Here is a 14,708-nt window from a genome sequence, read left to right as displayed (position 1 = left end):
AAATTAAAGGTCTTGAAATTGTTTAAAAAGTCCTTAAGAAGATGATCCAGATCCGATTTCCGGTTCCGAAATTACAGTGGGACTAGTAAAAATTTTCAATTTCATGTGTATTTTTTCACAAGCGATGGTGAAACGAGGTGAACATTTTTATAAAATTTACTGGTAAATTCATCTAGTTGACAGACCTTGTTAGTTGGTGAATATATAAATTTACTTTGGGACTACTAGTGCCCGGTTTCTGCTTCCAAACGCACCGGTAATAGTGAAGAAAAGCTCCAAAACCGGAACTCCTTTCGATTTCCCAGCAACGGTTAAACCGATTTTCATAAATCATGATTCAAAATAAAGCTCTTAGTGTCTTATGAGACACTGTGCAATTTCATCCAAATCCGACTTCCGGTTCCGAAATTATAGGGCAATGAGTATCAAAACTTTCAAACTGTCATACAAAATTATGCAAACCCGGTACGCACCGGTTCGTGCTGGTACGGAAGAAGAAGAAAACGCACCCGCCTAGCACACAGTGTGCTTTGTTCAATTTTGTATAGAGTGCAGGGTTGCCACATTTAAATCTATATTAACTTGACATAGCTGTTTACATATCGAAAAGGTGATGGTAGTTTTACCGAAGAAAGTTTTCGATTTTATTCAAGTTTGAAAAAAAATTCTCAGAACATAAGTAATATGAGAGAGGCATCATTACACCACTAGGTGGATTAAAAAATGTTTTTCCTATAATTTTCATCCCAATTTTATGAAAATTCGCAAAATTTTGAATAAAGTTCTTTTTCAATGCTATCGCTCCCGAGATACAGCCATTTTTGAATAAAATTATTTCACTATAGTAAGGTGTTAAAATACCTTAATGATCAATATTTATTGAGCGAACTAACTTAAAACAGAGATTCATGTATTCCTGTTTCAATAAAAACTAAGGAATTTTCAAACAGTTTGAAACCAGTAACAAATGCGACTCTCCAAAATTGTATAAAAATTTGAAATATAACTCACAGGTATGCTAGGAAATCCAATTCTTCTGAACACATCTAGCACCATCGAGCATCCACCCCATTACCAACTGCCCGATCCAAAACAAACCGATCATCTGCAATTACGAAAGTGTTGGTGACTTGCTTAATGGCATAACTCTTCTCGTTCTCATTTGAAACTGCGCATCGAAGTAGTTTGGACGTAAATTTTTCTGCGGCTGGAAATAAAGCTCCAAATTGACAGCATGTCTATGTCGAGTTCTAGGAGTTATTCAAGTCGTCATACAAGTTCCTCGATGGAAGAAGAAATTCTCGAAATTGAGCAATGTTTGTTCCCGATCCAAGAAGAATTTTTTCTCAAAGAAGATTCCGTTTCCGAGGAAAAGTGTCAATCAATTGCAGTTAGTGATTCTTGGGACATCCCAAGCCTGCCGTCGTATACGAAGTGGGAGACTTTGCTGGGGGAGGGAATTTCATCCGAGATCATCGATAAGTTATGCTTCAACGAGACGTTACTGATAAGTACAGATAACGATAAGATTGTTGGTGGTTTCGCTATCCAAGTGGAAACTATTGCCGATGAAGTGATTGCTGTTTTTTGCAGTTCGCAATTCACCATTGACGATGGTAGAACGGCGCGAAGCGAATTATTAGCATTAACTGATAAACAATTCAACCCGTTCCAGGAGAGAAAGTGTGAAACTGTTTCATCCGTCGATGTCAAACAAGTAAGGATATATTCCATTTTAATCGCTGTGCATCGATGAACACTTCTGGCTGTTCAATTTATTTCGCAGGAAAAACAGTTACAGTTATTTTTTGATGAGGAACAAAACGTTACTGCATATCGCCAAGAAATTGATGCGGATAAGTCTGAGAGTTACCACGGAATACTCGATGCAGGGGAAGACGGTATTCTAATGCCAGATGGGCTAAACGTACTGATTATGCGATATCTGATAATAACTAATTTCGTCGGAGACATGCACACTCGAACAATTGATATCCATGGACGAATTGGTCATTCTATTTATCAAATAACCGATGCTATCCCAACCAAAATAAACAGCGAAATTCATGACACAAAACAAGTAATAAGAACGGTATACTATCCAGGAACAAAAGAACCAGAAACAAGTATTAGTTACTATCTCACTAATGGGCACTTACTGCGACATAACTGGAACAATGCCAATTATTCGATTAAAATAAATCCGAGATCTTCTATCTCTGATTTATCAGTCGGCATGGACGAACTTTGTGAAACAATGCGATTGTATCTAAAAGAACTTGGCAAGTTGTTGGAAGAATCTCCTATAGAGATGAACAAATGCTACACCAAACTAGCAAAACCAACCGAAATAGTACGGTTAGTTCTTTCAGAAATCATAGATGAAGCAACCCACAATACTCTTGCTCGAAAACGATCTTCCTCTGAAGCCATTAAAGATGTTCTTGTAGAAATCATAAATCATGGTGCTCGCAAGCGATCTTCCTCTGAAGTCGTTAAGGACGTTCTTTCTGAAATCATAAATCAAATGTCTCTTTTATAATAAACCTTTTAAATCTAACAGTATTTCAATAATTTCATTTTTAATGAACCACGAGTTTAATGTCAATTAATTATACTCTAAGTAACAGTTGTAGAAAATATTCCTTTCAACCCAACTGTATTTGAGATTTTAGGGTTAAAGTAAGACTTTTTCTGTTTTACATCATTATCCTTTCGAAATCTTTTTTTTTTCAGTAGACTATTTTAAAACCAAGAAAATATTTTTTACTTGGAGAATCAAGTCAATACTAGTTTACCAATATATTTATATTGATTCCTAACATACCCAATGCGTATCCGCACAAGAAAATGCTGAAAGTATGAATAACAATCAATAACTTACTTTCAACCCAACTGTATTTGAGATTTTAGGGTTAAAGTAAGACTTTTTCTGTTTTACATCATTATCCTTTCGAAATCTTTTTTTTTTTTCAGTAGACTATTTTAAAACCAAGAAAATATTTTTTACTTGGAGAATCAAGTCAATACTAGTTTACCAATATATTTATATTGATTCCTAACATACCCAATGCGTATCCGCACAAGAAAATGCTGAAAGTATGAATAACAATCAATAACTTAATCTTACAAACTACACAATACACATTGTAAGTACTTAAAATGTCGAAAAAAAATTCTTGACTGCGAATACTGAACCAAGATCCTACAAATGATAAATTCGATTTGAGCACGCAGAGAATGGAGCATGCTTAAAATAATAAAATTTTGATTTTTAAATTTGATTTATGTTGGTTTCAAGCTAGAATATGATTGTTTTGAACCAATTTCTCCCTTCAAATCAAAGTTTTGGTCTATCCAGATGAGAACAATATTTGACTCGTCTAATTTTATTGTTGAAATAAAAAAACTATTATATGTATAACATAATATCAACAAAAGTTGAGTTGGCAATGCCCACGTTGATTCAAAAAGAATTATCCAAAATAACCAAATTAGTTTGAAAGAAATCATTTCATTCTCAATAATAAACAAAAATGTAAGATTTTAGCAAAAAATCTGTTTTAATCCACCTAATGGAGTAATGATGCCTTTCTCCTATCAATCATACTATCATATATTATAGAGGAAATTTTTATAAAGCGCCCCTGCTAGCCAAAACGCCCCTTTCCTTGTTTAAGTATTCAAGACTTTTCTACACCAAAGTTTTATCACTAACAGTATCTTTTCGTAAGATCTTTCTGCTATGCAAGTTTGGCAGTTGTCGTTTGCAGGAAAATATGAAAAAACTGAAAATATCATTAGGCAGCTTTTCGTGTAAGGTTTTGCTTCGTCTAACCAGGCATATTGCATCATTGTTGTATACACTGATTTGGTGTTAGGCATATTATACGGTTGCTGGGGCATTATGCCGACGGCAAGCGGAAAAACTGAGAATGTGGCCGTTTTGGAAAATGTGTTTGTATCAATCAATTCTCATCACTTCTACCGAAATCATTGAAAATTATGTTCCTCAGACGTATTGCAAAGAAATACATACATTCTCGAAGAAAATATATCAGCAGAGATATCCATCTCCTCTGTGTGACGAAAAGCAAGTATAATTTCTCCCCTCGCATTGACAACATCAACAAGAGCTCTTCACTTTCACACATATACACCACTTTTATATAAAGTGTACACGCATCATGAGAGCCAGTGTTTATTTTCTTTCAACTCTAACACAAAATTGCTAAAGCAGAGCTCTGAAATTCTCTGGGTGAATGAAGATATTTTCTCCTAAGTGTGCACTCTGGTGTACGGTTCGCATAAGAGAAGCGTGGGGCACGCATATTCAGCAAAAGAACAATTTATTGTTCAAATTTAGTTTTTCCTTGCTGCGTGAAAGATTGTCATAGCAAGGCCATCGTTACCTTCTATAAATTTAAATAATTAAATCACAGAAGTGTTCGCTCACTAGCACGCACAAGTGTTCATTTGAGTGCGTTTAGGTGAGAGCGCGTGAGAGCGATTCATGCGAAGAGAATGTGTTTCACTCGCGCCAGCTGCTTTAACCACAAGCACACACTAAAATTCTGTCTATTCGACACTGAGAAGAAGTGCGCTTTCCTTTTTGTGTGATGTACGCTTCTTGCATCCCCTGTGTAGAAAATAATCTTACACCAACGTGTATCACTCTGGTGAAATGCCATCACTGTATATCAGTACATTTAGAAATATCTCAATGTTTTCTGGGGCATATTATAACACTTTACCCTACTTCGAAATAATTTTCTTCGATTCTTGAAGGAATAACCGGAATCGCTTTGTTTGGCCGTCTACTGATAATGACTACCGATTGGAGTAGTTTAGATTTCGATTTAGAATTTTTTTGTTTCGCCCCTTTAAGCGATGGTATAAAATATTTAACACACTTTACTCTATAAGTCCGGAATCGGATCCGGATGAAATTTAGGAATTTTCTTACTAATCACCCTATAATTCCGGAATCGAAAGTTGGATTCAATTGAAATTTAGAAGTTTTGTAAAGAACCAAAAGAACATTTATTTGAATCTTAGCTTGTGAAATTCGGTCACATTATCTCCGAAAAAATTAGTACGCATATGTTCATGTTTTTTTTTAACATTTTCCCCATGAATTCTGCAATTAGAAGTCCTATCCAAACAAAATTCAACAAATTTTATTTGGGATCACAAGATCTTTCATTTGGATTTAGGTTTGTAAAAATCGGTTCAGCCATCTCCGAGAAAAGTTTAAACTAAAAAACGTTACATACATACATACACACACACATTTTGCGTACGCGACGAACTGAGTCGAATAGTATATGACACTCGGCCCTCCAGAACTCAGTTTTCACAGTGATTGCATATTGCGTACACCTTTCTATATGAGAAGAACAAAAAGCATTAACTGAATTAAATAATAGTTTTAAGTTTATTTATTTCAACTAAAAAGCTTGTAAATAGGTATATTGAAGGGGAAAAAGTTTGGTTTTTGTTTTTATTTATGCCAGGCGCACAAAACCATTTTTTAAGACGAAACGTAAACTTGTAAATAGAATTTACTGCAAAATTGTTCGTCAAGAAATTGACAGGAACGCACAAGAATATTTATTATTATCAAAACATTGATCGAAACAAACTAATCTACGTTTTCAAGTTTCAAGCAGCAATATTAGCTACATCAAACCAAATTTTCGTTTTTGATTTCAATAAAAAAAAAATCATTGAGTGAAACCGAAATTAGATTATTTTTACATTTTTTTCTCTGTGTGTACATAATTTGCTGTTTTGAATTTGTCGAATGGCTTTTTTCCGTTAGATTGGTTGGAACAGTTTCTTTTATTAGCGACAGATTGCAATGGAATAGTTTTGCACATATGTGCTAATCAGCAAAGCTAAGTTATAGAGCTTTGTTAGCGCGCAATACTGCTAACATTATTACTATTATTTATCAGCGGTGTTAAGTATATATCGGTCATTCGTCACATTGTGCTAACAATATTACGAACTGTTTATTTATAAACAGTCCTAACGTAACTAAAATGAATGGCTGAATTCAAGAACTACTTGCATAGTGGAACAGATTTCTAGCCTGTTTTGAAGATTGTGTTACTAGTTTACGTCGTGACTACTATGAGAGATTGATTTTTTTAATAGGAATATAATACTACAATAATATATTATATATATATATATATATATATATATATATATATATATATATATATATATATATATATATATATATATAAAGGGTGATTTTTTAAGAGCTTGAGAACTTTTTTGAACAATAAAACGCATAACATTTGCAAAATCTCATCGGTTCTTCATTTTAAACGTTAGATTGGTACATGACATTTACTTTTTGAAGATAATTTCATTTAAATGTTGACCGCGGCTGCGTCTTAGGTGGTCCATTCGGAAAGTCCAATTTTGGGCAACTTTTTCGAGCATTCCGGCCGGAATAGCCCGAATTTCTTCGGAAATGTTGTCTTCCAAAGCTGGAATAGTTACTGGCTTATTTCTGTAGACTTTAGACTTGACGAAGCCCCACAAAAAATAGTCTAAAGGCGTCAAATCGCATGATCTTGGTGGCCAACTTACCGGTCCATTTCTTGAGATGAATTGTTCTCCGAAGTTTTCCCTCAAAATGGCCATAGAATCGCGAGCTGTGTGGCATGTAGCGCCATCTTGTTGAAACCACATGTCAACCAAGTTCAGTTCTTCCATTTTTGGCAACAAAAAGTTTGTTAGCATCGAACGATAGCGATCGCCATTCACTGTAACGTTGCGTCCAACAGCATCTTTGAAAAAAATACGGTCCAATGATTCCACCAGCGTACAAACCACACCAAACAGTGCATTTTTCGGGGTGCATGGGCAGTTCTTGAACGGCTTCTGGTTGCTCTTCACTCCAAATGCGGCAATTTTGCTTATTTACGTAGCCATTCAACCAGAAATGAGCCTCATCGCTGAACAAAATTTGTCGATAAAAAAGCGGATTTTCCGAATGGACCACCTAAGACGCAGCCGCGGTCAACATTTAAATGAAATTATCTTCAAAAAGTAAATGTCATGTACCAATCTAACGTTTAAAATAAAGAACCGATGAGATTTTGCAAATTTTATGCGTTTTATTGTTTAAAAAAGTTCTCAAGCTCTTAAAAAATCACCCTGTATATATATATATATATATATATATATATATATATATATATATATATATATATATATATATATATATATATATATATATATATATATATATATATATATATATATATATATATATATATATATATATATATATATATATATATATATGCCTTTTGGAAAAAACATCCTTATGCCCTGTAATGCTTGGTGTCATCAACTAGTTATAAGGTTATATGTTTAGTTTTAATTAATAGTCATTATTGTTAGTGTTAAGCCTTATTGTATCTGTTGGATCATTGTAATCTGTTGATACAAAAGATGAGAAGGTTTTATGCCTGCTGGAGAGAGAGATTGCCAAATTTCATCTCCATCGGGCTTTTCCCTGATCTACAAAATAAACAAAATAAATAAACAAAAATAAAATATGAGTTCTACCTTCGTGGCATCGTGGATTGTTTTGGTTATGATAACAGCTTTCTCCGAATAAAATCAATTCACATTTTATCAAATACGCCTAAAAGGAGCACCACAGTTGACGCAAACTTAAATACAGGAGCATCTAGAATCATGCGATTTGAAAATTACCTAGCTTGAAATTCGATAAATTAAAAAAAAACAAACAATCGATAAGCGACTGAGACTTGAACCACAAACAATTAAACTACAAAGCTGGATGAACTTCGTTTAGCAGCTATCAGTGGTTTGCTCACATGTTCGGTCTATATTATTTCATTTTATTCCACAATATTCCTGGTATATAAGCCACCAATAAACGTCAAACATGCATTTTATTACATCTGATGATGTTTGCAATACCGTCAACCCCACCAACCATGGGAGGGTGGGTAATCAACCAGTTAAAATTGAAACAAAATGTTTGTTTCTGTAATAAATATTCGAATGGAATATATTTTTCAGCAAATTGTTCTGGTATGCAGGTCTTATCATATGAGACAAAACAAAACTTCTTTCAGCAACATTTTAGAATAATCAATTCCAAACAACTTCAATCAACATTCGATCTAATTTTAGAACGATTTCCATATTTTAGATTAGACTGCTTCTTAAAACAGCAGTTTCAATATCATTTTTCTTTATAACGCAGTTGAAGAATTCAGCCAACTTTTCCCGAGTTGCTGCGCTGCCCGAGTGGTAAGCTTGGATCAAAACAATAATACTAATTTTCAGTTTTTGCTTGAAGAGTTGAAAAATTTGCTGAATCGAATACTAACATACAAAAACATGTAAAATTTTGGTAAAAACCAATTATTTTTTTAATTTTCTTTACGTTTCGCCTTCGACTCATCAATGCTGAAAGTAGTTCAAATTGAACTGTCATCTCTACCTAGCAGTTTTAAGTAAACCGCTAAGCACACGCAAAGTTTACACTGTTTATGTAACACTTGATCACTAAATTTTCATTGACTTTCTGTGGTATGTGATGGCCACACCGATTTTCATAAGGTTAGATTCAAATGAAAGATTTAGGATTCCATACGAAACTCCTTAATTTTAATTAGATCCGACTTCCAGCTCGGGATTTTCAGAGTGTGTAAATTTCAATTTTAGGATTTTTTTTGTCGTAAGTGATAGTGTAAAGAAAAGTGAATTTCTTAAAATAGGTTGACAACAGTTTCGGTGCTTTCTAACCAAAGGTGTTGCAACAGTATATGCTGGAGTACGGATACGACTGAAAGGGTACGGTAATTAATGACCAAACGAACTGACTACCGGTTCCCAGTTGTTATTTACGGAAGTACCGAGATATGGATCAAATATTTTAAAACAGAACTCCTTCCTACTATGATTGTTCATTTTAATCAAATACCCAGAAGTAGCTCAAATCGTTCGTACAAACTAGCAAATCTATGCTTAATCGAGAATCGACAACTACTCGTACATTATTTTTGGAAAAAACATCCTAATGCCTTCCATGGCAGTTGTTATATCAACCCATAGTAACATTTCCGTTAGCAACCATATTTAGTTTACAAAACAAGTTGATCACTTTCCTTTCACATTTTGATCGCATTCAGGCGACAATTTTGTAAAATTATTTTCAAATTTATATTGTACTTTTTTTAAGCAAGAGATGGCCCAATTTAACTGTCCACCATGTACTCCATGTGCAGCAACTTGTATTGAACATCAACCAACACAAACTGTAAGTTGATAATTTCATAACCTGTATATTACTAGAAAAATGGTGCTTCCTTTAGTACGTAGCAAGAAGAAAAAAGAAGCATTCAAGAAGTCGTCAATATTTGTACACAGTTCAAGACATCAGAACCCGAACCAATTCAGTTCGCTGGGGTCATGTATGCTTACTTGAGTTCAAGACATAACGAATTTATTCTAATTATTTTCCTGTACAATTTCACCAATGCAGGAAACGTCCTACGAAAACCCATTTTACATTGAGCAAGCAGCACCGCCATTAAACTCAGCAGAGATGGAACTTCAAACCAGTCCAGTCGGGCTACCAGCTAGTGAGCCTCCTTGCTATTTGCCTCAGCTAAACGGCATCTCTAATGGCCATCCATTGGCAAGACCGATGGGGCTCATTGGTCCCTGGGCCACAGGATGCATTGATTGGGGTGCATTGTCTGGCCAAACTGGTACACGTCCGGTTGTGGGTCGGTACTCTATCACACGCTATAGCGTAGGTGAATGGCAACAGCGAAACGCAGATACGATTCACGCATGTGCGAATACTGTTGAGAAAAGTGAAAAAATTGAACATGAAAGCAAAAATACGATTAACCGTACGTATGCCATTTCGGATAAAAATCAGACCGATTCTACTCAAAGCTTGCATACTCGAGCGAAAACAATCGACGATATGAAAAGTGAGCTTCAACGAGCTATCAAGGGGATGCAGGACGAAATATGCACACTAGAGGAACAAAGACGACGGTTGAAGCAGTCGTTGGCAGTGATTCGAATGCCTGAAGCAATAGGTAAGAATTTCAAACAGCTAAATTAATTATTACAACTTACCAGATAAAAAAAATTGAAAATATCGTAATCGTAAGCTAACAGTGTTGTTTTGTTTAGTGGGTTTCATTGCAATAGTGTAACATCGCCTACAATCAACGCTACGGAATACAAATAAAAACTTGTTAACCAGATCAGTCTTCAAAATCTTGCTATCTTTTTCAAATTTAACAGGATGCATAAATTTTTTCTTTCGGTAAACCGGTCAAAACAACTAAATCAACCTATGTGATTTCTTCGGGCGACAAATTTGCTTTTGGAATAATTCGGAAGTTAGTTGTCATTGTCATTTTTATTGGTCATTTATCGGGGATTAAATTAAAGTTGTATATTATAAACTATGTTTCGAATTCAAAAATTTGTTTTCTAATATAGCAGCACTTCTAATAGAATTACTGATCCAATAATCCCGTACCTGTGAATTAGCAACTGAATGTCTCGAGCGTAGGACCGGTCGTCCTGATACCGAATTGATTCGTGATCATCCAGAGGAAGAACTCATACGCGAAATATCCCTAATAGCTGAAATACGAGCAATACTACTTAAGACCTTGTGCGAAATTGAAACTCAACAGGTACAAAACCGTGCTGCCCGTCAACGTATGGAATTTGATTGGAGCGATAAGATGCTCGCCCACGAAAATGATGCTATTAACTCTAACTTGACGAATAAATCAACTACAACATTGTTTCGCGCAGGAGCTACCAGATTTCCAAATGAGTACTTTCTGAAATATGTTTTATATAAGACATGTTTAAAGGATTTCGGAATGTTTCAGGCAATCAACGGAAAGTTACTGGGAGAAGTTTAGCAGAGAAACATTGGAAATGTGTGCATGTTGTCAAAAACAATCAGAACAGCTTCGTGCTACATTGGATGCTATTCTCATGAACGCTGCACGTGACCTTCGCACTCAAGCGGATAATGTTGAGCGCGCCTTGGCAGATCGAATCGCTTGCATGGAAGAAATACGACAAAAGCTCGAGATTGATTTGAGAACCGTACGTACTGAAGCATCTGTGTGTAGTAATAAATTTTATAAAATTTTTTTTTGGAACAGACTTTGCAGCGTTTAGCCGATACGGAAATCCAAATAGAGAAACTGAAAATCGCTATACGAAACATGGATCATGCAATGAAAGTTGTCCAAACTCGATTAGATAATCGTAATCAGAGGCCACGGGTAGAAAATTGTCGTGATCAATCACAAATATTGCTAGTCGGTGAAGTAAAATCAGTCGAAGAAGGACTTTCAGCGATGAAAGCACAGTTAAAACAAGAAGAAGAAGTGAAGAATGAACTCATGGCTCGTCGTGGTGAATTAGAGAAAGAGATTATGATGAAACGTCGTGCAATAGCAATTGATCGAGACCGCTGCCAGCTGTTGCGAGCTCACTTCCCTTCATCAACCGCTTTGAGTGGCTACTAACGTCTACATGATAATTTACATTGGAATTTATCTTATTATTCATATAAATTTTATACACGAGTTTTAAAAGTGAACACCGGCTCAAGCCTAATTGTCTTCAAATCATTTACTGAAATGCAAATTTATCATATAACGGTTCGAGTAAAGTATCGGTTTTTTTACTTACTCTCTGATATCTAGTCAGTTGTTAACAAAAAGCTCCCAGCCCATCCACTGGACCAATTTGAATGCCAAGTAAACCGGTAGCAATGTTAATGTTATATACACATAATAGCTGAAATCTTCCTCCATCTATTTATTTAAATTTTATTTATTTATTTTATTTATTTTCCATTTAAATTTTATTTATTTGCGAATCTATGCTTCTAACGCATTTGTTGCCCAGATCTACTCGTTTATATCCGTGAAGACGGCTTATTTTGTAAACACTGCAACTACAAGTAACTTTGTTATTTCATTGGAAAACGTAAAAAAAACATCAAACAAAATTTGTTTAGGAAGCAGATATTTACACGATTCGCAGAAATTACCCAAAATTGGGTTATGCTTTTCTTTCACATAAATTCACTCGTACACGGAGAGGAATGGGCCTAGTTTGAAACAATTAATTATATGGTTGAAGTTCAAACTCGTATTTTCATTGAATCGATATTTAAAATTGTTTGTCTTAAATTAATGACTGAAGTTGTCTCACATGTATTTTTCAATTGGTTTCAAATCGATTAATCATAAAGTTTCAAGATTAAAATTGTTTGATTTCACCTAAAAATTTGATTATGTTCAACCATATCGAAGAAAGCGTAGTTACACCGGAGAATGTGTTTGTAACGACCATGTTCTTGAACAATTTGGAGCAGGATTTGCATAAGTCATATTCGTTAGTTTCATTTATTTTTTATTTTTTTTGGGAAATATGATTGTTGAGTATTTTGAGCTATACTAGATGCATTTAACTATTGGATACAAGTTCGTCGATTGGGACTCGAGAAATTGTGAGCTGCATTAATACATGGAAGTCAATGGAGCCTTTAACAGCGAACAAATAACACCTTTCTGACCAAGTGAGAAAATAGGCCAGCGTACGAATTTCAATAAAAAATTCCAAAACGACCGGCAAGTAACGATATCTACAGTAATAAAATAATAAAGCCAAGATATAATAAAATAATTAAGCCGTGTATAACATACATTACATAACATGCTCTACCTAAAATTTTGTTTGCAACAAATTTATTTGTTGAAATAAAAATAGCGATAACTGCTTTCATCGTTATGCTGGTTGTTCTAAAAAACCTTTTTAGTTGGTGTAGCTGAAATTTTGTTTGAAATATGCTTAAGTATAGCTGAATTTACTTAAAAATTTTTAGCTGTTACAATAGAAACAACCATTATTACTCCAAACAAATATTTCTGAAAAATACTTTCAAACCAGAACTAAAAACAATCTTATATTTCAGTTTATTCAAACCGTTAAATCAAACCGAAAATAATTTTTGCCAACGTCTTTCTTCTCGACATTTTTATCTAAATTTTTTTCACACAAGATATTCACGTAGATTGTTTGACCCATGGTCAATTCATGCCAAATGTATGTGAAGATTCTATTTATGTTAGGGGGTGTCTGCATAATATTTATATTCGGAACCGAGGGGGCTGACACTTGAAAACTTCATTTCAGATCCAAACGGATCAATCGTCTTTTTCGGTTATGCATATTCTTGTAACCACTTGTTCATCTCTACTGATCACGGATGGTTATGGATCGATTGTCTTTTGTTAGGTTTTGGAGTGGTTCGAAATATTACCTTGGTGATTGGATACGTTGTTGATAACAATATTTGCTTGTGTCAATGAAGCTGCAGAATTGTCACTAGAATCATGACTGTGCTGAACAGAAATATTGAAAGAGAACAATATCACATAATGGGCTTTAAGCACAGACTAACAGAGAGGACAATATGAGTAAATTCTTATAAAAATAATTTTTCGTGATATACTAGTTCCACCTATATTGTACTGCGCGAACTATTTACTATCGGTACACCTCTTGTGTTATATAAAATTACTTTTACTAGTTGGTTTCCCCTCGTATGTCAACACCGATCAGCTGCTTGCAGGGATGCCTGATTTCATCATAATATTTGAAAATAAATCGTCACAATAAATTATAAGGAATATTCGAAATGACCGTTAAAATTATCGAAGAATCTAATTTGAGTGTCCTGTCTGTTAGTTTGTGCTTTAAGGCGGTGCTATTGTTCGGTAATTTTAATTACATAGCTCATCTGAAGGATTTACTCCAGATTATCAATGCAATATAGCGTCTATTCGTGGGTTGTGTCATTTCAAGACTTTGCTCTGCCTCTGATAAAGATATCGCAGATGTGGTCCTCAATGATCAACACTTCCGAGATTACCTATCAGAATTTCTTTTCAGTCATAAAGGCGACCGCTATCAAACCAGCTATAAGCACAACGCAAAGCTATGCTGTTAGCACAATCGAATCTCGATTCAGATAACTTCAGATGATGTTCAATATGATACAGTTTCACTATTACGCAACGAATATCAATTTATCGTCAAGTAGTTGGGTTTGTAAATAGTAAACTGTAACTATCGCATTTCATAAACCACAAACACAGTCCAGCGTTCATGTTCCTAGTTCTTAACAAACCAAATTATCAAATTCGTAAAACTTTCATTAAATAATGCACCCCAAAACGAAATTTTTCAGCACTTTCATTCGATTGATTGCGTTATGTTGACAACTCGTTAAATTTCATGAAAATTTAAGACAAATTTAGAAGAGATCGCATGCACCCCCCTGCTATGGATGCTGGTTCCTTAAACCGACGCATTTTGTTTGGTGGCGTTGTTGTCAACAATATGTTAAGCTACGTTTATACCATACAATCAAACCACACTGGTGTCAAAAGTAAATTTCTTCAAACCCAAAATAAATATAACTCTAGTGTAGTATTCTCTACAAAACAAGTAATTTGACCTCTTTTTGAATAAGAAAAAAATTGTGGTTTATTATAGTTTGATTATATTCCATCGAAATCGTTTCCTTATACTGGTGCCACCACATGAAGAAAAATGTGAACGTGTGAACACTG

General features: G+C 34.6%; 3 protein-coding genes across 4 annotated transcripts; 2 read left to right on the top strand and 1 right to left on the bottom strand.

Annotated features, from left to right (window-relative positions):
* The first annotated feature begins 1,179 nt into the window (after positions 1-1,179).
* On the top strand, positions 1,180-2,542 carry LOC131432111 (uncharacterized). The gene is made up of 2 exons (XM_058598201.1): positions 1,180-1,717; positions 1,787-2,542. The coding sequence occupies exons 1-2, from the start codon at positions 1,235-1,237 to the stop codon at positions 2,540-2,542; spliced, it is 1,239 nt and encodes a 412-aa protein (XP_058454184.1). The 5' UTR covers positions 1,180-1,234.
* A 6,632-nt stretch (positions 2,543-9,174) lies between these two features.
* On the top strand, positions 9,175-11,588 carry LOC131427141 (tektin-4). 2 transcript variants are annotated; one of them, XM_058590079.1, is made up of 6 exons: positions 9,175-9,325; positions 9,381-9,479; positions 9,551-10,121; positions 10,585-10,879; positions 10,938-11,160; positions 11,220-11,588. In XM_058590079.1, exons 1-6 carry the CDS (start codon positions 9,254-9,256, stop codon positions 11,586-11,588), a joined length of 1,629 nt encoding a protein of 542 aa, XP_058446062.1. In that variant the 5' UTR covers positions 9,175-9,253. The 2 variants fall into 2 exon arrangements, with proteins under 2 accessions (XP_058446062.1, XP_058446063.1); XM_058590080.1 differs by lacking the exon at positions 9,381-9,479.
* On the bottom strand, positions 10,962-12,150 carry LOC131427143 (uncharacterized). Its single transcript, XM_058590081.1, has 2 exons — positions 11,755-12,150; positions 10,962-11,697 (listed from the first exon to the last, which is right to left on the bottom strand). Exon 1 carries the CDS (start codon positions 11,877-11,879, stop codon positions 11,769-11,771), a length of 111 nt encoding a protein of 36 aa, XP_058446064.1. The 5' UTR covers positions 11,880-12,150; the 3' UTR covers positions 10,962-11,697; positions 11,755-11,768.
* Positions 12,151-14,708: the final 2,558 nt, after the last annotated feature.

This window comes from Malaya genurostris, chromosome 2 (assembly GCF_030247185.1).
Source record: "Malaya genurostris strain Urasoe2022 chromosome 2, Malgen_1.1, whole genome shotgun sequence".
NCBI lineage: Eukaryota > Metazoa > Arthropoda > Insecta > Diptera > Culicidae > Malaya > Malaya genurostris.
This window is presented reverse-complemented; position numbering and strand designations above follow the sequence as displayed.